The sequence below is a fragment of the Dendrobium catenatum genome, unplaced genomic scaffold, assembly GCF_001605985.2.
Source record: "Dendrobium catenatum unplaced genomic scaffold, ASM160598v2 original_scaffold_211366, whole genome shotgun sequence".
In the NCBI taxonomy this organism is placed as follows: domain Eukaryota; kingdom Viridiplantae; phylum Streptophyta; class Magnoliopsida; order Asparagales; family Orchidaceae; genus Dendrobium; species Dendrobium catenatum.
The window spans coordinates 815,503-841,822 of NW_021529777.1; the positions used below are offsets into that span (position 1 = coordinate 815,503).

The 26,320-nt window shown below is 35.8% G+C and overlaps 2 protein-coding genes across 3 annotated transcripts in view; both read left to right on the top strand.

The window, feature by feature from the left end:
- LOC110092608 (RNA cytidine acetyltransferase 1) overlaps positions 1–23,484 on the top strand; it is a 102,119-nt gene extending 78,635 nt beyond the window's left edge. The window contains exons 16-26 of one of the 2 annotated variants that reach the window (XM_020817239.2): positions 5,016–5,192; positions 5,278–5,315; positions 8,919–9,009; positions 10,538–10,717; positions 10,811–10,919; positions 10,999–11,068; positions 11,142–11,283; positions 20,508–20,636; positions 20,790–20,915; positions 22,905–22,970; positions 23,077–23,484. In XM_020817239.2, coding sequence (XP_020672898.1) covers positions 5,016–5,192; positions 5,278–5,315; positions 8,919–9,009; positions 10,538–10,717; positions 10,811–10,919; positions 10,999–11,068; positions 11,142–11,283; positions 20,508–20,636; positions 20,790–20,915; positions 22,905–22,970; positions 23,077–23,325 — 1,377 coding nt within the window. In that variant the 3' untranslated portion in view covers positions 23,326–23,484. Of the gene's footprint in view, positions 1–5,015; positions 5,193–5,277; positions 5,316–8,918; positions 9,010–10,537; positions 10,718–10,810; positions 10,920–10,998; positions 11,069–11,141; positions 11,284–20,507; positions 20,637–20,789; positions 20,916–22,904; positions 22,971–23,076 lie in introns of those variants that run through there. The other variant, XM_028692485.1, reaches the window with a different exon arrangement.
- A 1,811-nt stretch (positions 23,485–25,295) lies between these two features.
- Positions 25,296–25,798, top strand: LOC110092599. Its single transcript, XM_020817231.2, has one exon. The coding sequence runs from the start codon at positions 25,372–25,374 to the stop codon at positions 25,693–25,695; it is 324 nt and encodes a 107-aa protein (XP_020672890.1). The 5' UTR covers positions 25,296–25,371; the 3' UTR covers positions 25,696–25,798.
- Positions 25,799–26,320: the final 522 nt, after the last annotated feature.

The following is a 26,320-nucleotide window of genomic DNA, read 5'->3' on the forward strand; positions in this document are numbered from 1 at the left end:
AAAAGTGCATTTAAATAAAGATAAATATGAACTAAAATTGTTAGCTCATAATGAGCTAACCCTTAGTTCAATAAATGAACTAAAGTTCAGCTCATAAATGAACTAAAAGTTTAGCTCAAATATGATGAACTACTAGACTCAAGGGAAGCCAAACTATGATTTATTTTGGACTAGTGTTGACCCCCCCTTTGTCTACATCAGCAGCGGACCGGGGAACCACTTATACGCGCTCTTGTGGCACGGTAGGAGGGAGCCCGGTGCGACGCATACGACGAGGTGGGTAAGCCCTATACACGCTATTGTAGCGTGGTGGGGAGTCACTGCTGTTCTGGTACGTCACTGCTGTTCTGGTACGGGTACTGCTGAAGGCGCCATACAGGCTCTTGTAGCGTGATGGGATGAAAATTACTACGGCCGTGGTGTCTAAGGACACCTACCATACATGCTCTAGTAGCGTGGTGGGAAGGCCCAGCTCCCCTATTTTCCTCCAAACGGGGGATATGTTGGGGTGCTGCCGAAATTTTCACTGAAATGTACGAAGACTTGAACAATAAGAAGACTTTCTTGGGCAACAATGTAGAAGACATGTACTCGAACAAAAATACACAGAAAATTGAACTAAATGAGCGGAGGACTTGTACGAAGAACAGTGTACTTGTGGACCTAAATTTGAACAAAATTCTAAATGATTTTTAAGGGTCAAAATCAAACGAAATAAAATCAAATTGAAGCCAAATTCAAATCAATTTGAATATGAAAATGAACTTACAAGGACTCCAAAAGACTTTGAACAAAATGTGAGCATGCAATTAAATTCAAAGGACTGCAGGGGACTTGAACAAGACTAGAACATCAAACAAAGACTTTGATTTGGACTGGATCCGGATCCGAACAAAGCAGTTGAACTTGCACTTGAACTCAGGCTATACGACATTAAATGGGGACTTGTAAATTAGATGAATTCAAGTCTAAGTGAAACTCGAACTTGACGAGAACAATAAAGAACCTGAGCTCAACTGGGTCACAAGAGACTTGAATCTCTAAAGGCTTCAGGAGACTTGAACTTCTACTCAAACTCAATCTACAATTTGAACATGCACATCGGTTTGAACATGAACTAAATTCAAATCTGGGTTTAGATACTGAATCTAAACAAAGTATAAAATGACATGGACTACTGAATGATTAACAAATAATCAAGCTTCAGCTATTAGCAAACATGTATGAGTAGGTGTAACGAACTCCTATGACAATCCCTACAAATACCTGTTGATTGAAATGACAAATACTGGAGAACAACAATCGAAGATCCGCCTTTACAAACAAGTACAATCAACAACCCACCTGAGATTGGTGACAGGTGGGCATGATGTGGGAACAGTGGGTCTTCAACGAACATCTCTAGAAGGTCGTAACAAATACAACGGATCCCTACAGACAAACACGAGCTGCTTGTGGATAACAACAATGAGTACATCGTAAGCTCAACGAACCACTGTGGGCACAAGTATGGGTATCACCTATGACAGTGGTGATCAAGATCTACAAGTACATCGGGCACAAGGGCAACTCGATATACGAAAAATGACACATCCTGGCAGAAGAAAAGAAGTGTTTTGAATAAATCAGAACTAAACTTCTTGGTGTTCCAAAGCCTCTTCTTGATCCTATACTCAGGAAGAAAATAGCTCCGATATATACAAATACCAGAAATGACAAGTCCTTTACACCAAAGATCCTGAAAGGAGTTCTTTCCAAACCGGCAGTCATTGACTCCAAAGTTAAAAAAAAAATCCATCCCCGGTGATTAAGAAAGGAGAGACAATAACAAGATGAGGAGATGCCTCGTAACATCAAGATCACGACACCACCGGATCTGCACACTTATACAAGCAGACATAAGCTACAATATACAACGATACCCCCACCGGATCTGCAACACTTATACAAGCAGATAGAAGGCGTCTACAAATATTTTCAAGAAACCCCTGCACGTGCACCATAAATTGTATACATATAGATACATTAAAGGGGTAAATACAATCAATACCCGTATGGGCCCCGACGAGCATGTTATTGATACACATGTGACGTCTAGGGATGCTGCGCAGGTCGATAAGTGAATTCAAGTTCAAAACCGATCCTTCTATACAGATCTATAGAAGTCGAAAGTGTTTGAACCTTTAAACAAATACACGGTTGTGGAGATTGTTGTATTTATTTAATACATTCATATTAGGCTTTTAAGGACTACAATCAAGAGAATTCACTAATCAAAGGCACAAAGCCTACGATAAACCCGATCCTCCTAAGAAAGCAAATAGGAGTAGACAGGGTTCGAACCATTGGATAAATATACGGTCACGAAGTCGACCAGAATATTTATCTTATACATTTATATTAGGCCTTCAAGGCCTACAATCAAGAAAATTCACAAGCAAAGGCACAAAGCCTACAATAAACTAGATCCTCGGTCAACCGCTTGGCTGAGTCGACAAGGTTTAATCAATGAATGACCCCACACCCCGATGATGGCCGTGTTGAATGTAGATCTCAACCGGAGGGGTTCACAAAATATTTGAAAATGCCCTCAAACTTCTACAAAATTCAAATATTTTTCAAGTGACCTCGAGGTCACCCCGATGATGGCCGTGTTGAATGCTGATCTCAACCGAAGGGGTTAATTTCAAGCATTTTCAAATGCCTCCCAAAAGTCCACTCAAATTCTAAACTCCAAAAAATCCCAAAAGTGCCAAATTATTTAAAATGAAATGAATCCATCAATCTACTTAAAGCAAAATTCATCCACCCTCCGCAATAGTTTGTCGGGGTGGACAAATGAAAATTTACTTCAGCTCACAAAGAGCAAAATGCCTAGTCGAAAATATCAATAGGATCCATTCTCAAATAATCTCCTGCTAGTAAGGACGTGGTACGTGTCCTCTGACCGGCAGTCTGCCGCCAAATGGCACCGCAGGATAAACGGTTATGACGACCCGGGGCCCTCTGAACCGAGTGGTTTTGCCGCTAAATGGCACCATGAAATACCGGTTATGGCCAGAGCCAATACGTTCCTTATTGTCATCAAATCCTTGAGATATGAATCAATAGGATATGATCGATAGGGCACAAAGCCCTCTGTCAGCCAAGGTGGATTCAAATTTGTCCCCTAGACAAACATTCAACCCAGGTCTAGAAGGTCCCCTTGGACGAAGCAATCCATGGCTGCCGACAAGGATCCTTCTGTCAGGTAGGGTCGACTACCTCCTCTGACTAAGTAGACCAGGGAACACGATGGCCCGGGACGACGGAACCATGGGATCTTGATCGGGTCTATCATTCATTCCCCCACCATCCGCTTTAAGTGCAAGATGGTGCAATTTCTGTTTTAAATATCAACTCTATCCAAATATCCAGACTTATCCAATCTCAAACTCATTGCTACTACTATATGCCAGATGCATGTATATTCTACGTATCTGATTGACGACTAGCCTTAATCGAAAGTTCTCTCTCGTGATCGGGAGGGGTAATTAACTATAGGGGCTTACGCCTATAGGAAACCAGAACTCAGATCATAAAGTCCTCGCAAAATGAGGGCGAAATCTCTGGGTAGTGTCTTATCTACAAACCCATCTGCCTTCCAAAGTTTACCCCGGAACTTATCCGTTAAAACTCCCTCGCCGAATAGAAAAGAAAAGCGCAGCGGGGATGTCGGGGCCGAATTTTTGGAGCCCACATTCTTTCTTCTTTTCCTTTTGTAAACAACCTTCACTAAACTTCCTCATTCAACACAACATCTTTACTTCTCTTTCTGTAATACATTTAGCAAACCAATTTCAACAACCCCTTTATTTCAGCAAATCGCAGCAGTAACTATTACTTACTTTCAATAAACAACAATACCCTTACATGCATTTAGCTTTTCCTCCATTATCCTTACTGATTTTCACATTCTGCATTCAAAAAGAGTGACAGAAATCCACAATTTATGCATTCTTGAAATGCAGCTTGTCCAACACTAATCGTAGATTCAGCACTTGGTTTCTCCAACTTCCAGCAGCCGAATCCTCTTACTATTGCTCAGCTTGCTTGCCCACTGCTTCAATTCCAGGTGATGGGCAAATGAAAGTAATGAAGGGGACTTATAGGTCTACTAGTGCTTTACCGTAATATATAATATTATTATAAGATAGTGCATTCTCCAATACAATTCCACTAACATTCTAGCCGTCTGATCTCCATCCAGCCCATGCATGTCAAGATTAGTAGAGACTACAGTAACAATTAATAAATTGTTGTCAATTAATTGTTATTCATTAACTATATTATTAACTATAATACTAAACAGTTATTTAAAAGATACCTATTCATAGACATTTAAGATATATTGATACCAAAATTACTCGAAATTCAATATCAAATTTCATGAAAATATTTTTGATACTTTTTATATGTGAGAGAATATAGGGGAAATTTGTATGTTTACCTTTTTGGACCAAAATTTTGGGTATTATAATTTTGGGTTATGGTCTCTAGGGTGCTAGCTTTATCAGGTTGGGGAGGACATTTTTTATCGGCTTAGGAGATCAAGGCTGTGCATCTTATGATGGTATATTCTAACAGGTATTTCAGCAATCAATTCTCTGCTAAATCAGCTAAAGTGTCTGAAGGAGATGTAGCTTTCTAATGTGCTGGATTTTCTTTGGAGTCCTTTTGACGATGGAGGAATGCCAGGAGATTTTCCTTCCCTATGATTTCTTATTTGGTTCATTTGAAATGTCAACTTATCAATTTTTCTAGACATTTCATCTATTACTTATCAAAAATTTCTTCTAGATTGTCATATTTTACGTTGTCATTTTGTTCTTTACACTGTTTTGTTTTATTTTTTTGGAAACTTATCATTTGTTTTGTTTTGTTGATAGTTTATAATGAAATTCTTCGGAAATTTTTAGATATTCTATTGTTCTTCCACGATTGATTTATTTTAGCATCATACTGCCCTATTGTAGGTGTGCCTCGAAGGAAAAATTTCACAGAAGTCAGCTATTAAAAGCTTAAGTGAAGGTCATTCACCTTTTGGTGATCAGATACCTTGGAAATTCTGTGAACAATTCCAAGACTCTGTATTTCCAGGCCTTTCTGGAGCCAGAATTGTTCGCATTGCTGTCCATCCTAGTGCCTTAAGGGTAAGTGCTCTAGAAATTTGTGAATTTTCTCTTGACTATCACGATTTTCATGTTTATAACATCTATCTGTTTTATGATGTTACAGCTGGGATATGGCTCTGCTGCAGTTGATCTTCTAACAAGGTTCGCTTTTAAAGTGGCTTACTTCAAGGATATTGCTCACCTATAAATGCATATTGAGTGTGAAAATACATCTAGAGCTGAATATGTCCAATGTAGTTAGTATCTCAATTGCCTTATGCTAAGCGTGATGCTTATCATATTTTATTATAAAACTGCTTAAATTAGAAAATGAAGTAGTCTCTTGATACAGAAACTTTGTAGCATTACTTAATACTTGTTTGTCTCCTGGCCATATTTTTCTCTTTTGCATAATCAGCTCCTTGTATTGAAGATTTCATATGAATCATATTTATTTATTTGTTGATTGTTATTGTTTTGTAGAATAGTGTTTTGATTTGTTATGATTTTATTTCAATTAATATATCTTCATGCCTTATCTTGATATACTTTAAATTGATAATTTTTTAACTTCTTGATAAAAATTTTAGGCCTCTAGTAAAATTCTAAAACTATGATTTTTTTTATTGAGTTCATAGCGAAATAATATTTTTATCTTTCTAAATAATTTTTTATTTTCTATGTCATATTTGATCACAAAATATTTCAATCAATCCATTGAGGATAACAAAAAATTCACCAACAAAAAGTAAATGTTAGAAAGAAGACCCTAATCACTCATATATATCACATAGAACAGAAGTTGTAAGAAAGTTTGGATTGTTTATCCATCCCATGGGTATTTATACATAAATAATGCATATAGAAATTAGGAAATTATACAATTCCTAATGAGTTAAATTATTATATTGAATGGCCATCAACCACACATAATAAAATTTGTATGCATATATTGGAGCAAGTCTTCATTTCTTTTTTCTGCCACATATGGGACTACAATAATGAAGTGAATGATCAATCAATCCCGTCATTATACTTGAAATGATTTTTTGTTGTTTCTGTTAAGTCATCAATTCATGGGATTTTTTATTTTCAACAATTTTTAAGCCTTTAATCATGCTAATTAGAGGCATACTAGGCGATCAATAGCTTATTAATCTTTATCATGGCATTCATGTTTTTTATCTTAGTATGATTGAATCTATTTTTACGTTATTCATCACAATCCTATGAATTTCAATTTATGTAAATTATTTGACTTTATGTTCCTCTCTCATGTGCAGTGTCTGCATATTTTACTTCTATTTTCATCCCTCGTCCGTATTATTTGTAGATCCCTACCAATGCATTTATAATTGAATGGTTTCTCTAATGTCAGTTTCATGATCAAAGTTATTTAAAAAAATATAATTTTATTGTAACAAATTTATGTAACCAATCAAAATTTCAAATTTTATTGCTACGTTTCACAGTTGTTATGATGCACAGACACGGACACGGCGACACGGATACGACACGGCACAGACACATGACACGTCAATTATTGAAAATATAGGACACGGACACAGGTTGGATACGGCATTATAGTTTTTTTATTTTAAAAATATTGTATAAAATTTTTTAAAAAATAATTTAGAAAAAATAAGTCATTTAACTCTAATTTGTGCTTAAAATGATTAATATTAGGATGTCAAGAGTCGGACGTCGATGTCGTTTATCGGTCATTAAGAGAAGAAATGAAAATACCTTCACTGCCAAAGAGAAATGAAAATGAGAATATTCGATGAATGGGGTATTAAGTGTGAGCGATTGATTTGGTATTATGGATAGGAAATAAGAAATTTAGTTTTTATATTTTAAATAAGTAAAATTTTTAAATACAAGAAATTATATTTTTAAAAAAATCATAAAATATTTAAGATACGCATGTCGGACACCAGTGTCCAGTTTGTATTTAATAATTTTTAATCGGATTCATTTTCGCCGTATCCGACACGTGTCGAAGGAGTGTCGGATATGTGTCGAGCACTGCACGTCTCTTTCAGGAGAAGTGTCGGTGCATCATAGCACGATTGTTATCATAATTGATTTTGTAAATCAACATTAGAGAAAGGACTTATATTTTTTATCCTGCACCTTAGATGTTCTTAAATTTTTTACTCAACATATTTTATATTTAGAAAAGTCCCCATCAAACTTAAGGGAAAATTCTATAAGATAGTGGTGAGACATGCAATGCTTTATGGTGGCGAATGTTGACCATTAAAAGAGAAGCATAATACTAAGTTAAGTGTTGCAGAGATGAGGATGCTCAGGTGGATGAGTGGCTTTACCTTTAGAGATAGGATACGAAATGTGCATATACATGAAAAGGTTGGAGTAGCTCCAGTGGAAGATAAGATTAGAGAGAGTTTCCTTAGATGGTTTGATCACATAAAACGGAGGCCTTCTGATGACCCGGCTAGGAAAGTAGAGGTATTAGATTTGACTTATGTTAAGAAAGGTGGAGGTAGACCTAAAAGACTTGGTTAGAAAATATTAGAAATGATCTTTCTTTATTAGATTTAAACGAGAATTTGATTTTTAACAGGTCACAATGGAGAAAAAGGATTCACGTAGTCGACCCCACGTGGTGGGACAAAGGCTTGATGTTGTTGTTGCTGTTGTTGCTGCTGTTATATTTTCTATTTTCATTCGGAGAATTGTATTTAAAGGAGGTTATTATCAGTGGTATCACCAATTTCAGAATTCATAATCAAAAGGAGATAATTGTTATGTTGTTATTTAAATAAGTCTTCTCTTGGAGCCAGCAAGCAAAGCTAATGCTAGCTCATGCTCAGCTCAAAGCTATTTTGAAAGTTTGCTTGGATCACTTACATTCCTGTGTTAATTAGCTAAATATATATGGAGAACTTTTTGTAATTCTTTCTTTTAAGCTCTTGTGACAGACTATTTTGTGCGTTTAACATAACGAGGGTTATGGTGGATCAAGCTTGACATTGAAATGTTGGCAATTAAGAGAAACTAGTAGTTATTTTAGCCTTGTCATGAAGAATATGAAAATGCATTCAAAGCATGAATGGGTACGCATGCCTGAGTATTGTGCTTTAGACATCTGTGGTAGAAGAAGACTCATCATATACATATTAAATGGATAGAAACATTTTCATATGTATGTTGTAATACAATAGGAGGCTTACGTCTAGTTATCTAATTGAATATTATTTTAGTCAAAATAATCATCTTTAATTGTTTTTATGTAATTTGTCTTTATTTATCAGTTTAACATTTATAAATTGGTTATTTGTCATTTTGGATATGCATATCATTATTCTAATTTCAGTAGGGTTTTACGTCCATGAATATATTGTTATTATTATGAATAGTAGCCCTTTTTTTTATAAATAGTAGCCCTTATCATGTAATTTGATAACCCTTTTGGGGATTGATTTCTCCCTCTTCTGAATCCTATGATTTTTTTTCAAGCTTTGTTTCTTTTATATCTTGTCTCTTCTCTAAAAACATTCATTCTTCTAATCATCTCAATCCTTTTCTTCTTCTTTTCTATATTGTTATTCTTCTTCAACATATTCATTTTTTTCTCACAGATCTTATATTGAAAGTTCGCCATTTTCTTCACTTTTCGCTGCGCCACTCATTGTCATCTTGTATAGTTGTATTGATGGAAGTTTCATGTCAAGTTAAACTCATGTTGTTAAGTAATATAAAAAAATAAGGTATCTTACATGACTGATATATATTCAGGTACTATGAAGGGCAGTTGTCACATTTTAGTGAGGAAGATGTTGAGGAGATTATAGAACCTCAAGTTAAAGTTGTTGAAGCAGCTCAAAAGGTTTGCTAATTTTGCTCATTTAGATTGCTGGCATATGCTCTCTGAGATGATAATTCTGCAATAGCTTACATACTTCATGTGTTCCACTTATTTTTAGGGTTATAATTGTTCTTATTTTTGTCAAAAATTTTGCTGTCAATATCTTTTTTGAGATGTTTAATTAATGCATGCTTTTCATTCCTCTTCCATTTGTATATTTGAGTGGGAGTTGAGTGAGATATGAAAAGATTTTGGTGGGAAAAAAAAGAGAGTAACGAAGGTGAGATTTTTCTTTTTATTTTTTATTGGGGTTTAAAACAAAGGAAACTATAATATTTAATGTGACATTAACATATATACAATTTTCTATCCATTAAATTGTAAACTACTTAAAATCAATTTTAGACTTCATGTTTTTCAAATAAAAATAAAAATTACATGGCTTCCTTCAATGAGCTAAGTTTTTTCAAAATTAAAAATGATCATGCATAGCCCAATGAGTCTCATGTAGAAAAGCTTCCACAAAAGAATCATATAACAAAAAATCTGCATTTGTGACTCAACATTTTGTATATCATTCACAGTCAAACATCTTGGCCTCAAAGTCAAGTTGTAAATCCTATCCTTTAAGTGTTCAACTGAGGTGTAGTTTGTAAGTCCCTTGCACTCCATTAGATTTAAGTTTGATGCACTACCTCTCAGTAGTCCTCACCTAAGTTATAGGATCCGAGACACATGTTGATTTCGATCATTTCATAAGTCCTCATATTCTGGACATTTCCTTCAACATATGTTGTTGGACTATAACCCCCAACATTCTAAATTAAGATGTCAACTTAAATAAAAAATTATATTCTAAAATGTAAAGCCTAATATAGGATAGTTTTTAGTACCTTTGAGGTTCCCCTTAGAATTGAGTTCTCCTACTTTTCCTCCCTTTGGCTCTCATTCCAAGAACTCCAATCAAAGTTGATCCTCCTCTTCCTTTGAAATTCCTAACAACAAAAAATCTTTAAACAAGAATTTCAAGAATTTTAAAATAAAAACTTTATCCAATATTTTGATGACTTTTAAAAGGAAAGAAATTACTAGTTTAATCAAAAGTTTTCTCAAGTACTAAATGCTTAAGATGTAATTAACCATAGGGGCAGGGCACCCGTACCCCAGAATAAAATAAACCTTATTGAACCAAATATTGAATGGTGTAAAATCTCTGTGAAAATTAAAATTGTAAATTTTGTTATTGAGTGCATAAGAAAATGATATTTTTGTCCTTCGGGACAATATATCACCTTTCTATGCTCAATCGATCGCAAAATATGCAATCCGTTGAGGATGACAAAATTTCTCTAACACATCGCTTTTCCTAATTAGTGCACTAAAATTATACATGTCAATTGTGCAGTTGATTAGAGTTGAATCTGTTAAGAATTTTCCCTCCTATAAATTATATGTTTGCTCACCACCTTGTTTTGACAACATGTGCACATCAGTGTTTGATTTTTTTTTTTTTTAAGTGGTATCTGATTGTATGGAAATATATTTGCAGGTATCCTTGCTGGAAGAGAACATAATGCCTAGAGCTAACCTTCCTCCCCTTCTTGCTCATCTTCGTGAGCGACATCCTGAAAAGCTCCATTATATTGGTGTTTCTTTTGGGCTTACTCGTGATCTTTTTCGATTTTGGAGGAAACACAACTTCACTCCCTTTTATATAGGCCAGATACCAGTTAATAAATGCTACATCTCCATGCATGTTTATTTATCAATTTGAAACCTTTTAATATTTATGTAATTAGCCTCTGTTTTCTTCTTTGACCAGAATGCTGTGACTGGTGAACATACCTGCATGGTTTTAAGGTCACTGAAAAATGATGAAATTGAAGTTGATGGTTCTAGTCAATGTGGTTTTCTTGAACCATTTTATCAAGGTTAGTTGCTAAGTTGCCTTCTTTTCAGCCTTTTTCTTTGATTATTGACAATGAAGTCAGCTGATTGGATTCAATGCAGATTTCCGCAGAAGATTTAGCCGACTTCTCGGCACCACTTTCCAAACCCTTGATTATAAACTTGCAATGAGGTTAGTCTATAGAATTTTCAACAGATTGCTTCTTTCATATCCTTCTGTTATGATTCATTGTACTGTCCCCTAGCATTTTGGCTTCAAAGATAAACTTTACTGATCATAAAGATGCATCAAATAACGGAAGTACACAGTCACTAGGGAACCTATTGTCTCCTTTTGATATGAAGAGGTTGGAGGCATACACAAACAACTGTGTTGACTATCACATGGTACGAGTTTTTTGTCAACAGGAATGGGATTTATTTGTTCATTCTGAAATACCTTGCTATGATGCTTTATCTCTTTCTTTTGTCTGATTGCTCAGCATCTTTTCTTTCTTGCTTGTTCCGTTTGGTTTTCTATCTAGAAGCATATGCTAGGTCTTCGGTTGGCTTGACCATTTTCTAGTTACCATTTCTATGAAAATCATAAATTTCCTTGCAAAAATTATTTGCTTAGTCTGTTTTTCTCTATGAGTAGATTTGATTTGATTCTAAATAAAATTTCCATGTTGTGGGGTAGGGATTGTTTAGATGAAGGTTTAAGATTTTTTCCTGGGCGCAATGTCACACTTTGCCATCTTGAGGACGTTAACCATAGCAAACCTAAGGCCCTAAAGACTCCAGAACCTTCTCCATGATCCAGATCATGCTAGAATGAAGAAACTTCTAGAGGGCTCTAGAATTCCCTGGAGTATTTTAGGAAGCCTTGTTAAGCTACTAAGGCCGAATGAGTAACTTAGATAAGGTCATTTCTTAACAACAAGCTCCTTTAATTAATTATATCTCTCGATCACAAGAGAGTACTATTTATTAAAGAGATCAACTGGGGTCAATTTTACCCTTGGTTTTATGTTAGGGGGAATGGTTGGGTGGATGAATTATGGTATACTAGTTCATAGTCCTTGTTCAGCAAAAATATAGCTTTTAAGTAAGGAAATTTGTACTGTAACCATGGGCATTAGGTGAGAGAGCCTGCCTAACTATGACTTTTAGCACAGTTAACGAGCTGTAGCTATGCATGAAAACACCCTTATTAACAGGCATGCGTTGCCTAAATTCAAGGAGCCTACCAATGACTAAAGTTTAAAGGGTTATAGTTTGGTTAGTAAGCCTTATAGTTATAGCTCAAGGGTTTGGCAATTTAGAACCTTAACTCCTAGCTGATTGAGAAAATCTTGATATTGACATTAGAGATTGAGGTTAGCCTGCATAAAGTTTATAGTGTGACATTGTCCGAGCTATTTCTGAATGGAAAACAGGAAGCATTTGCTCCATGTGTCAGGTAAGGGCTAGCGCATTACCACTCTAGGTAGAACTTAGGTTCTCTTTCTTGGTATAGAGCATATCGTACTAGAAAGGCTAAATGGCTTAAAGGCATGAAACATGGCCAATTATGGTTTTGAGGTACTGGATGTGACTTACGATGGCTTAAGGCATAATATGGTTGATTCAAGTTTATAGGAGCAAACAATGGTTTACTCTAAAAAGGGTGAGGTGCCTTAGACAAAAGGGTGAGGTACCTTAGACAAAAGGGTGAGGTAACTTAGACGCCTTACCCTCACCCCGCTTCTTCGGCTTTTCGTGGCTGGGCGACTTCGCTCCTTTGACGATTTTCCTTTCCTACCGAACTGGAAGTTACAACATCTGTATCGGAAGCAACGACAGGCGCCCGCTTGCTGTGAAGGAAACTTTCTCCCTCTCGAGTCCTCCGACCCCATCGTCGCTGTTCGACTCTGCCCCATCTCCAACTTCCCTTGTGGTCGGATCAGAAGTTACGACATTTTGGCGTAGGCAACTGGAGCTCGCCGACTGTGAGGGTAACTTTCTTCCTATCTGAGCGCTTCTTCGGCTCCCTTGTAGTTGTCCGACTTTGCACCTTCTACGACTTCCCTTCTTCGGCTCCCTTGTAGTTGTCTGACTTGATAGAACTCAAACTTGAAAATGACACAGAACCAACTCAAATGATTAATAAAATACTTGAATCTAAATGAAACAAGTTAAAATTTGAACTTGAGCTTAAATCTAAGCAAGTGTGACTTGAGCCTTTCGGACTCAAGCTCGAACGAATAAGGGACCCATGCATGAATTGGTTACAAATTTTGGCATTGATTAACTTGTAACAATCATCTCAATTGGGATGCAAATGAATAAAGATATCAAACTTAGCATACACGAGGAATGATGTGTGGCATTTACATTAATCCTTGCAAATGAATGTGACTAAGATGCGACAAATACAAACACTCACGAGCTCTTGTAGGAAGGATATTGCAATATCCTCGTAACCAACATCATCAAGGTACAAGCAGGCACACTACAAGACCTCAATGCGTACGAACAAAGAATTTAGTGGGTGTTAACCTCTATGTAATAACCAAAAAAAAAAAAATTACATACCTCAGACCTCAATGCGTACGAACAAAGAATTTAGTGGGCTCTTACAACAGTCTCCACGAGATCAAGTGCATCGTACCTGCAAGAACAACAAATGGTTGCATAATGCATATGTGTGTCCTGTATGCGCTATTGAGATCTACAACACAAGCAACTATGCCTGTAGATTTAGATGACAATACTAGCACTTGATAGTGGAAGACCCGCCCCTACAAACAAGTGCAATCATCAAATCCACCTGAGATTGGTGAAAGGTGGATATGATGCAAGAATAATGACTCTCATACGAATGCTTCCAGGAGGTCGTTGTGAATACAGCGGGCCCCCGTAAATATACGAGCCACTTGTGGATAACAACTACATCGAACCCTTGTGGATACAACTATACAAGTATGGATATCACCTACAACAATGGTGATTGAGATGCTGCAAAGTATGTCAGGTATGAAGACAACTCGATGTACGGAGAAGGACACCTTCCGGCAGAATGAAAGAGATGTTTGAATAAATTCGAACTAAACTTCCTGGTGTTCCAAAATTTCTTCTTAATCCTATACTTTTGAAGAAAACAATTCTGACATCTACAAACACCGGCTGAAGTCACTTCCTCTCCTGCTGTTATGGAGAAAGATATTGCTCCGATAATGGCTGCTATCACTCAAGTTGAAGTTGAAATTGGGAGAGAAGATAAAAATTGATATTTTTTAATCAAAAAATTAACTTTATAAATTATACATATTTTATTATATTGAGCACTTTTTAATGTAGTTTTTTTTTTTTTTATGAGCAAGCTCTTAAATAAGATACCCTTATTGAGCCTCCTACTCATCAAGAATTTCTTGTTGAAAGAGCATAAATCAGCTAGGTTGTTGTTTTGTCAGAGACTGATATTCCTCATCCACTTATGGAGAGCTGAAGCCGTACAATTGCCTTTTAGCTGCAATAATTGAAGTCGCTAAGCATTGAAATAGGGCAAAAAGCAACCGAGAGTATGACTTCAACACCTTGGTAAAAAATTTACCTAGATCTTTTCAAGAGCCTGTTTCAAGTTTCTTAATGAAATCCTTCCACTATTAGCCTACCCTCTGGTCGAGCTGGTTACGAAGAAGGATCCCTAGAGTTCCTTGAACTTAGTTAGCCTAGTGTTAGAAACATTGAAGAAATTTGCTAGGCCGACATTGATGAAGGGAAGATGATGTGATACAACATGCAATGGAACAAGAACTGCTTGGGGATTTTAATATAAGATTGTTAAAGCTTTGCTAATTATAGAATTAATGCTTACCCAAATTAAGTTCTCGGAATTAACTAGTCGAAATTAAGTAAGGCATGTGGTTACAACTAGATTAATGGGACAATATCAAATTGGCAACATAGAATTAGATAGTAATGTTATGGAGAGAAACAATAATCCACAATTAACAAATAGAACTTTTCACCTTGGGTCTCTCACTCACTCTCTTGTGGTGGCACTTTTAATGGAGGAAGATTGAGAGCAACCGAGCGATGCCACTAGGAGACAAATGGCGCACAAAGTGTAGTCCGTTGGAGTGGGAGTCGGTGGCTGGCAGTCCATGGGATGACTAGAGAGCATCCAACGTCTTATCCTTTCTTCCTTGATCATCAAAGACGAAGCCGTGGTTGATGTCGGGATCGGCCGTCCATGGATGTGGAGAACTCTCTTCTTGAACCCTTGAGCCAACCACTTGTTGAAGCAAAAGAGGAGGGGCAAGTCGGCTATGGTGGGGTTAAGAGGCAAATGCAGGAGATCTGAAATTTTGGGGAGGTGGAAGGGCTAGCCGTGAGCTAGGGAGAGAGGGATGGGTTCACGGGTTTGAGGGAAACAGGGGCGGATGAGGCTATGGGGGAAGAAGCACAAAATCTGAAGTTTATTTCAGATTTTTGAAATTGGTGGAGAGATTAATTTCAGTTTTCAAAATTTGAAATTGAAATTAATTTAGGGGGGAAGCATTAAAGGGGTATTAAAAGAGAATTGATAGGGGAGAGAGAGGGAGGAGTGGTGGTGGCCGGCGGGTGGCTGGTCGGCGGGAGGTCGGTGGGAGGTTGGCCGACGGTGGCTGAGCTGGCCGGCGGGAGATGGATGCAGGGTGGGCGGCGGCTTTGAGCTGCTTGGAGTGGGCGGCGGCAAGGATGCAGGTTGGCTAGGGGCGGGACAGCTGCTGGTCGGCGGCTGGACAGTACGGGGTGGCGGGATTGCTGAGTGGAAAGGTTGTGGGGAGGAAATTTCAGAGAAAATATAATCCGGATGAAATTCCGTTGAGTTCTCACACTACTTGACCACAAAATAAGCTAGAAGAAGGTCTAGAACTCACAAAGAGATCTAGCTCTTCTCAAAACTCACTAAGAGATTTGAGAGAGAGGATGCACTCACAAAGAGAACACAAAATAATTTTCATTTTATCCAAAAACTAAACTATTACATAAGAAAGGGCCATATAAATAGGCCTCAAAATGACAAAGAAAGCAAAAGACTAAAATGTCCCTCGGGCTACAATGACGACCAAATACCCATAAGGGCAAAAATGGAAAAACATAAAAATCAAATAACATAAAATGACTCAAAATAAAACTCATGATCGTGGTCGTCGATCTCCGGCGTCTCCTGAAGGTACATGTGTCGAAATCTCTAACGATGTCCTCATCAGAAGATGTCGGCTTCAACTCTCAGAGATTATTCCCATAATGTTCATAGTGCTTCTTATACTTCTCCCTGATGTAGGACTACGTGAGGATGCAATGATTTTGATTAGAATTTGCACAACCCTTGATTAGAATAAAAAAATGAAGAAACTAATAGCAGCTTAAACAACGAAATAAAACGAACAAGGGGTCACGCCCGCTTAGGCTAAATCCTATAACCATAGATTTGAAACTTTCGAAATGAAATAGAAAACAATGTTATGCCAGAGTAGTAGTTTTAATAAAAATCCCTAATTTAATAATGAGAATTAGTAAACAAAGAAGTACACTCAAAACCCTACGTTTACTAAGCTTAGCAGAATCAGGAGGTAGCATCCTTCGTGACTACAGTCTACAATCAAACACAAGATAAAGTTATAGTCAAGAAGTATGTTGAAAGGGGAAAGTAGAACCTTTTTTCAAGGATCAGTGGAGATCCTCCACTCGCGCCTTCGAACTGCTCTTCAATTGCTTCCACCTAAGTGTCCAGAATACGCTCTATGTAATCTTCACCGTTATGATCAACCCTTGTGTTAACGTTAAAGAAAGTTGACTGGAGAATGTCTACGAACCCGTCCTCGTCGTAGGTTAGGCCGTATTCAGTTTCTGGATCCGCCATTCATAGATGCTAGGTGACGAATCTCTTCACGACTTGATAGTGCTCTTGAATATTGTTGAAGAGAAAGAGGTTTCTCTTGCAACTTGAAAGAGGGAAGAGCCAAGACAAAAATCTGAAATAAGTTTCAGATTTTTGTAAATAGAGGTGAGGAAATTAAGAGAGAAAAAATTAAGTCTTAAATTCCGGTGGAGAGTTAATGAGAGGAGGAGGAGATTGGAGAGAGAGAAGGGGCGGGTATAGAGGGGGAGGCTGACGGCAATGATGGGGGGAGAAGGGAGTTTGTTTCCAAATTGCAAGGATTGATTTTGGAAAGAAATAAAGAGGTGTAGGAGCTTTGGAAATTTCGGCTAAGAAGATAGGGGATTTGAAATTATTTCCTAAGTGAGGGATTGGATTTAGGAAAAAATTAAATGAGCATTAATGGGATAGGGAGAGAGGGGCTAGTGACATCCAAGGTGGAGAGGAAGTTGAGGGCAATTAATTGGGGGTTCCTATTTTGGATTTAGGAATTAGGAAAGTTAAATTACATCCAATTTAAATTTTAAATTCAAATAGGATGAGTTTAGAAACTTTCCTAAAATAGAGGAGTTAAATTAGGAAATATTTTGAATTCAAATTCCAATGATTTTGAATTTCAAAATTATCCTAAACTAAACCTTAACCCAATTAGGAAACTCAAGGGAGAAGGGAAGTGGGGGATGGTCGGCGGTTAGGGAGCTAGGGCCGGTGGCATAGGGGATTTCGGGTATGGTGGCCGACAGCTTGTGGGGGGGAAATTTGTGGAGCTCGGTTAGGAGGATACGATGACTTGGAGATGGGGGCGGTTTTGATGCAAAGTTGTTCAATAGTGGAGGTGGAAGGGGAAGGACAAAAGATAAAAAAGAAGACCACGAACTCGGCCGTCTCCAAGGTTGGTTGGTGATCCGATCTCCCTCTCCTAGGGATTTTTCTCCATTCAAACTCTCAAGCTCTCACAAGAACTCATGCAAGGTAGAAATTTTGTAATCAATCATTCATTACTTGAAAAATAAAACAAGGGGTTATAAATAGCCTATTACATGAGACTCAAGAAATAAAAGACGAGAATGCCCTCGGGGCTTACATACGACATCCCTCACTAAAAGGGTACAATTTGAAATCTCATAAAACAAATGCACGACACTGAAAATAAAAAATACATCAATAAAAAAATAACATAAATAAATCAAAAATACAATGACTCGATCGTGGCCGTAGATCGTCGGCCACGCCTCTGATAAACCTTCCATGCTCTGATGTCCCCATCACTCCCACTTATCTTCTTGAAGTGGTGTTCTTGAAATAATGAAGTTGTTTAGTGAAGTCAGCCAATTGAAGTTATCCATGGCTGTTATGAAGAACGAGCGCAAAATAGAAAAGCTTGACTTCAACAATTAAATCGCCAAATTGAAGACAACACCGGATTTGAGCAAGATTTAGCGTAAATCCTCCCAAAGAAAAACTCGGCTTAGCTCACGGCGCACAAAACCTCCATTTCCCTCTTTTTGCCGCAAATCCCAAATTTAGTAAACCCTATAATTTGGCGGATTTAAGGGATTTGGTAGAAGAACTGCACGAAAGGGAGAAAGTTACCTTCAAAACGAGCGAGCTCCCGTTGTGGCTTCCGATCTTGTTCTAACAAGAAGGATATTGTCGAAGGAGCGAAGTTGAACAACCATGAAGAACAGGAAACGTCAGTGAAAAGAGGATGGGTCGCGAGCTAGGAACGTCAGCGAGCAAGGGTAGTCGTTGCGGACGCGGGCACGGAGAAACAGACAAAGCTCGAGCGAATGAAAGAAATGATTTGGATATCAGTTTAGATAAATTTATTTGTGAGGAATTTGTGTGAATTTTCCGCCGCAATTCCATCAAAAATATGTGACGAAAATTTCTACCTCTAATCTACCACAATTTTATTGGAAAATTTTATGTCGCAAAGCTCGCCGCAAATCCGCAGCAAATCACTAGTTTTTCTGTAGTGAATAGATGCCATAGTGAAGCTCACCATGGTTTATGTCATGGGAAAGGTCATAAGACACTACTAAAATTACCATGGTGAAGTGCAGCATGATTTACAAAAGTGTTTTTTCACAGAGAGATATAGTTAAAGAGAATTTTTGAGGGATTGTTCTTCATTGCTGACTTTCATTAACTTGCTCTTATACACTCCCACTTGGAAATTATTCTTTTTTGTGAGAAAGTTGTAAAAGGTATATATAGAGGGAGATAGTTGAGGGGATGCTCTTACTTAGGAAGACATGGGTCAAGATGAGTTTGTTGTGGCTTTCTCTGGAATCATAAGTGAGAGGAGCTTTGATGTAGAGGCTATAATGAGAAAATGACTAAATCCGTCAATCAACTCTTTAGCTCAACTATTTTGAGGGACTATTTTGGTCCCTCAACTTATTAAAATTAGATAATTTTGGCCCCAACATCCAAATGAATAGATGTTTGACTTAATGGTGTTAAAATTAGGAGTATTTAATTATTTTGTAATTTATTATTTATTAAATAAAATTTTCAAGTTATGTTTTAAAAAAATTATTTATTAGATGTAATATTTTTAATTTTAATTCAATGTCGTTACAGGATCGACGCTCGAATTCGCCGCTGGGGTTTGATTACACTATGGGATCGACGCTAGGACTCGAACTGATTTTGATTAGGTAGTGGGGTCGACGTTCAAGATTGACGTTCATATTCACCAGCTCTACGGGATCGAGTTGGATTCGTCTGCGCTGTGCTGCGGGATGGACGCTAGGGGTCGAAGCTACGGGCGGAGGCTGGAAGGCGAATCGAGTGTTGGGTTGAAGCTGCTGGTGGTAACTGGAAGTCGAATCCGAATGTAGTGTCGAAGGTGCTGCAGGGTTTCGTTGCTAGGTTTCGACTCAAGCTTTCTTTCATTTTTTTTTTAAATTCTGATTAGATCCTTCGCAAATCTTCTGTCATTTGAACTACACTTAATTTTTCGTTATTTTTTTAATGGTGCAACCAAAATGATCTCATTTTTAAGGCCTTAATTATGTTAATGAAGCATGTTTGAAACCAATTTATGCATAAGTATTATAATTAAGGGCCAAATCTTGGGAATTCAGGCTTTACTTAACGCAATTGATCAATTAGCTCAATGAATAAAGTTAATAAGGCTTAATGAAGGCTCTTCATTAATCTTAGTTTTCCATAGTAATTATTCGATCCTTTTCAGTCCTTATTTTGATGCCTTGTGGGTTTTAATTTCGCAATCAGACTCACTGGCTAATCAATTCGAACCACTCCGTCCAATTTCGATGATATGTTTAATCATGCTTTGGATTTAATTAACCCCAATTTTGGGGTAAACATTTTATTTTCATAAAAAAATCTCTCAGATCATGACATTGAGGTGAGGCTCACTTGCTTAGGCTATTTGCTGTGATCGCCAAATGCGTCCTAGTGAACATTCTTACTATATAGTGACCTTTAGAAAAATCAACAGTAATGGCATTTTTACAGATGAATTCTCTTTGTTTTCTTCCTGAAACACTTCTATTTTTACTACATTACCAGGTGGGATGAGCAACTTAATTTGCCTTTTCCAGATGCACATACTCTTCATAAAAAGTTAATTTGTTTTCTAGCTTGTATTGATTAATTCATCATATATGTTTCTTGTCGTGTAATAATATTACTATCATATTTTGTTGGTTACTAGACATTTATTTCTAAGTGCTGCATTATGTAGATTCTTGATCTTGTGCCAGTCCTTGCATATCACTTCTTCCAAGGTGAGCTCCCTGTCACTTTATCTCCTGTACAAGCCTCTGTTTTGTTTTGCATAGGCATGCAAAACCAAGACATTACACATATAAAGGTTAGTTTTTATATTTATTTTACAGAATGTTATGATCACTTGTAATGATTTATGATTCATTTATTCATTTCATAACTATTTTGACAAAAAATTCAAAAAACTGAACATTCATTAACATTCAGCTTTCCAATTTTGGACTATTATAAACTGCAGGAGGAGATGAAGTTAGAAAGGGAGCAGATACTATCTTTATTTATAAAAGTTATGAAGAAGTTATATAAGTACCTATACAGTGTTGCGGCCAAGGAGATCGATGCCACTTTACCTCGACTTAGGGAAGTATGTGCTTTTATCAGCTTCATACATATTTTGATTTATCTCATCTATTTCAGCATACATCATTTTTATTTGGTTCTTATTTATGATGCATGTTCTAGTATAAATAATAAGAGGGGGATTTACATGCGAACCACATATATCTTAAGTATTTATTTATTTAACATATAAATCTTTAGATCATATAAAAAATACTAATATTAATTTTTGTGAAGTGGATATTGTTACGTCGGCTCCATCTACAAGCGGGAGCCATCCACTTGGTTCAAAAGAATCGAACACAGCAGAAAAGCTGGGTAGGAATAGGGAGGGGATTTCAGCTCCTCTTATGAGGCACAAGAGAGCATTAATTCAATTATGGAAGGAGGAGAAATAGAGGGAGAGATATTTAGAAATGTTTTAATTAAAATTGGGAGGGAATTATACAGGAAAGGAGATCCAAATTGAATTCAAATTGGAGAGGGAATCATTTGGGGAAAGTAGGCTAATTTTGGAGGGAATTAGGGGAGCATATTTAGGACTAATTATGTTATTATTTTGAGTTTATGTAATTTATTTCTGCTGTAGCTTTTTTCTTGTTGAGTTTCCTAGTGGCATCTAAGGTTTGTGGGAGAGCCAATCTACCTCTCAAATAGTAGATCAATTGTATCTTTCATTATTATTGAAGTATTAATAAAATCCCTATCTTCAAATTCCTACAGTTTTCTACTTGTTAGCTTGCTGTTTTTACTACAGATACAATTTTTCATGCATATGTTTTGATGTGATTAAATCATTGAAGTGCTATAAGTAAATATACAAATTTAGATGTTAGACACATAAATATATAAGAAATTGTGGTATGTATCCAAATCCCCATAACAAAAACTTGAACGGGTGGATCCTAGGGTTTCTAAACTATTAAAGTTCAACATTCTGATATTTTAATAATTAAGCTCTACCCTATTGATGGGAAAATTTAAGCTGTCCAGCCCATTAGCTATTTATCATGTGTTGTGTTTAACCTTCTTCTTGTAGCTCTTGCCTTTCTTCCCTTTTTTTTCACATTTTTGTTGCCCATTGTTTGATTTGTATGATACGTTTCATGGTTAGCACTTCATGAAATGTGTCGTTTTATTCTCATCTTCTTGGTTATCTTGCAAGTTGATGTAGTGCATATGAAGAGAATTTTAATATTATTCCTATTCTTTAAAAAAAATATCATGAAAAAAGTATTATTAATTTGTTATTCTACTATAAAAAAATATGATTTTGTAAATTATAGTTATTTTGTATCATAATTGGATGACTCTTTTCATTATTGTAGGAAAAATTTATCATCAAAAGAGCTTAATGCCATTGCTACCATTGACCATGACGTGTTCCTTCTCATTTATTCTCAAATTGTATTCGAATGATATACTTCAAAATTTTCCTTGTGGATTGTGACTTAGTAAACCGGGAAATTATTTTGTGCAGAGGGACACAGCTCTACGTCCGGAGGTGAATTAGGTGCAGTCATGTCATTGGTAACGAGCTGCGGTACCGAGCAGTACCGAGCCACGGTATCGAGCTAAGGGGTGACGTGGCGCATTCTAGTTGGTCTCTGGACGACGTTCAATGTCCGCACAAAATAATTTTTCCAATAAACGTCACAAATTTGCTTCTAAAAAACCCTACATACAGTGCATTTTTATTTTTATTTTTTTTTTATTTTTTTTTATTTTTTTTGTGAATTGTTAATGAGGTAATTTTGAGCCTACACGGGTTTGTTATTCAATATTTTCTACTGTGTTAACCATCTTTGGACAGATTAATGAGCTATGTAATACAATAGGGTTGCTTCTATTTGCTAACCCTATTATTTTCTTTTGCAATGCCACATCTAACAATGTATTTCTTCACATTTTATCATTGAGAATTTTCTTCTACCCTCTCTACACGGAATCCACTTAACCATTTCACTTTGCATCCCATCCTTTTTAAGCAATTTCTACTCTTTTGTGTTCTCAGGTTACATTGGCTCCTCACAGTATTTCACTTGATGAGGACCTTGATGAGGCAGCCAGGGAAGTCAGGGTAAAACAACTTTGTTTCATATTTATTCATTCATTTTTATTTTAATAATTTTTCTTAACATGTTTTCCTATGTTTGTTTTAGCTTAAATCTACTTTTACCTCTCAGGAAAATATGAAAGCTGATAACGAAGGCATCTTAAAGCCAGAGCTACTACAGAGATACGCCATTGTAGACAGAGAAAGTGATTTTGAAAAAGCACTTCAGAGTGGAGCTGGTAAGGTTCCATCCAGTGGACTTGTTAGTGTAAAATCTAGCAAGTTAAAGCTGGAGAATGGAGTACACAAAGCAGCTAAGAAAAAGAGGAAAGAAAATAATGCAGAGAGATCAAATTCAAAGAAAAAAAGGAGAAACTGAAGGATATGTAGTCTTTAATTAACTATTATCAATGTTGTATTAGGATTTTGATGTTAAGCTAAATTATTTATTAGATTTTTTTTATGTATGATTAATATTTAGAAGCTAATAATTAATTATTCTGAGAAAATATGGTATGCTTAGCTTATTTTTATATTATATTTATTACCATTTTGTATTTTTTAAAGATACCATTCCCTTGCATGATATAATTCTCTTCAAGTAGTCTTATTTAAAGCATAAAAAGAAACTTAAAAGAACTACAAATTGTCTTCTATGTTCACTTGCATGTTCTAATTCTCTTCAAGTGGTCTTATTTAAAGCATAAACTTTAAAGAACCACTAATAACATAATAACAATCTCATCAACCTACCTACCTAATAATCATTAAAGCTTTCTTTGGATGAATTATTTATACGGATGTGGATGTCATTTGGAGGCGAATCAAAATGCATTATCTTATTTTTCGCTATATCATGGTTATGTATTGGGTGATGTGGCGCATTTTGATTTGTCTCTGGACGGTCAGTTGTCTGTACAGAATAATTAATCCTTTGTGACAATTTTGATTTTGCTTTCTAAAGTAAAATTTTAGTGCAAAGTATTTTTGAATTAATTTTTTTTATAGTAGAAAGCTGTTATAGAAAGTAGCAATAAAGTTGTTCCAAATGAAATATAAGTTTTTATTTGAGATGGGTTTGTTATTGTTTTTTAAAGTAAATTTCTATTAAAATTTTTAAATCATAAACTTTTGTATTAGAAATTATTTTTGAAATTAATAAGAAAATTGTCTCAAATGAGAAGTGTAAATTTATTATGTAATTCAACTTAATATTATTGGTTAAGACATTATATTTAAGAGTATGTTAATCATATATTAATTATCTAATATCTTTCATTTTTCTATGAACTATCAAAATGCAATATCATAATGACTTGCGAACAATATTATAAACTATCATTATAATTATTAACTATGAACTCATAAAAAAATTTGAAAATATTTATACCTTTTTATGAGAGTTATATTAGTTCTTTTATTTGAATGATTTTTAACTTTTTAGCAATTTATGAGAAATTGATGGTACTTTGATTTCTTCTAAAAATATCTCATTCAAAATTAATTTCATTTGGCTTTAAATTGATTTTTGATGGATGCAATGGGACCCACTAATCTTACTTATCTTTGGAATCACCAATTGGAGCTTGTTTGGGCATGTAGGTGGGTCCATCACACCACCCTATTGCAGTGGACCCGATCAACTTGTTGACTTGGCAAATATTTACCTCAGCTACCATTGATTTAATTTTAGTTTAAGGGTAATAAATATTTAAATAAAATGATATTAAAAAAGGGATAAGTTATCAAAATAATTCATTGATTTTTTATGAAAGAGTAAAATAATCTGACTATTTAAAAATTTTCATGTCTTTTGACTTTTTAATTAGGCATCTAAATGATTTCACGAAAGATTATTTAAAGAGAAAATATCAAAATGATATTTCTATATAGTTTGGAATTATTTTGATCCTTTAGAAAAAATATAATTTGAGGATTAATTCGACTCTTTGTTGTATTAAAAAATAAAATATATAATTAAATTTAAAAATAATTACATTTAATTTAAAATTGATGCAATAAAATAATCTCAACATATGAACAAAGTTTAATAATTTTTAAATATATCATAATATAATTTATAATAAATTTTTTTAACATAATTTTTTATAATACTAATAATGATATAATAATAAATAATTTTACTAATATCTTTAATATAATAAATAATTCATGTCATGATTATTCGATAAATTTTATACTGGTAGTCGATCATCTAATGTAACTCTTCTCTTTCAAGACTCTGGACCTGACAACGACTATGTTGTTGGTGGTGGTGGTATTTTTTAACAAAATTCATATTTTTTTAATTATTAATCTCACCCTCCAAATACAAACTATATCATTGAGTCTTATGTAACCTTCATAAGGAAGGTTCTATAGAGAGAGAGATAATAAAGTTCTAGAGAGAGAAAGAAAGAGAGGGATGGAAGAGGGAAAGAAACCTTTGAGCCGTTCAAGAGAGGAAGAAGCCGAAGAGAAAGAGGATAAAGGAAAGAAGGCTCGATACGATCGATGCTTGACCGGCCTGGACCTGAAACTGGACCGGCCGATTCGAGAGCTAGACCCAGAAAAACTGAAGAACGAGCTCCGACGGTGGGCCCGCGCCGTCGCCCGCTACGCCCGCCAGCTCAGCCGTACCTTTTCCGGCCTCTCCACCTCCCGCCGCCGCTCTTCCTCTTCCTCTTCTAGAGATGATGATGCATCCGCCGCCGTCGATCCCACCGCAACTTCCCCTTCTCGGAAATAACGCTTTCATGTCTGCTGTGATTGGTAGAGAGATGATTCGTAAAGCTGATTTTGGTTTCTTTGTGAGAATTATTGATGGAAAGATTTTTAATTTGGTGAAAGAATAGAGAGAATGAGTCTCCAATTAAGGAAAAAAAACTAGTTTTTTATTTCTTTTGAAAATTCTCTGTGATTTTTCTCCAATCTTCATCATGGCGGCCATAGTTTCAAGGCCGGATTGAACATGATGAAAATCTTGGGGAGAAGAGGGAGTCATGGTCAGAGAACTTTGGTCATAGGAGATTTACATGAATAGCACTCAAAATTAATTAATTTATATATTTAATATATAAATTTATTTGTTTGCTCACATAATATTCAAAATTTTAAATAACATAAGAAAATAATATCATACACACCTTCTCAATTACAATCCCATCATCATACAACTTGTCTTTAGCACATCTTCGGTCATGTCGTTCTTCCCAAATGTAATATACCAAGCTATTGAACTACTTGCATTCTGACATGCCACCAATCTCATCACTTTTCGCCGACAAGATAACACCTCCCTTCATTTGCACATACACATGACAAACCCAGTGAGTCCACATTTCATAGTGAGATTCCATTGCAATTCTTCTCGT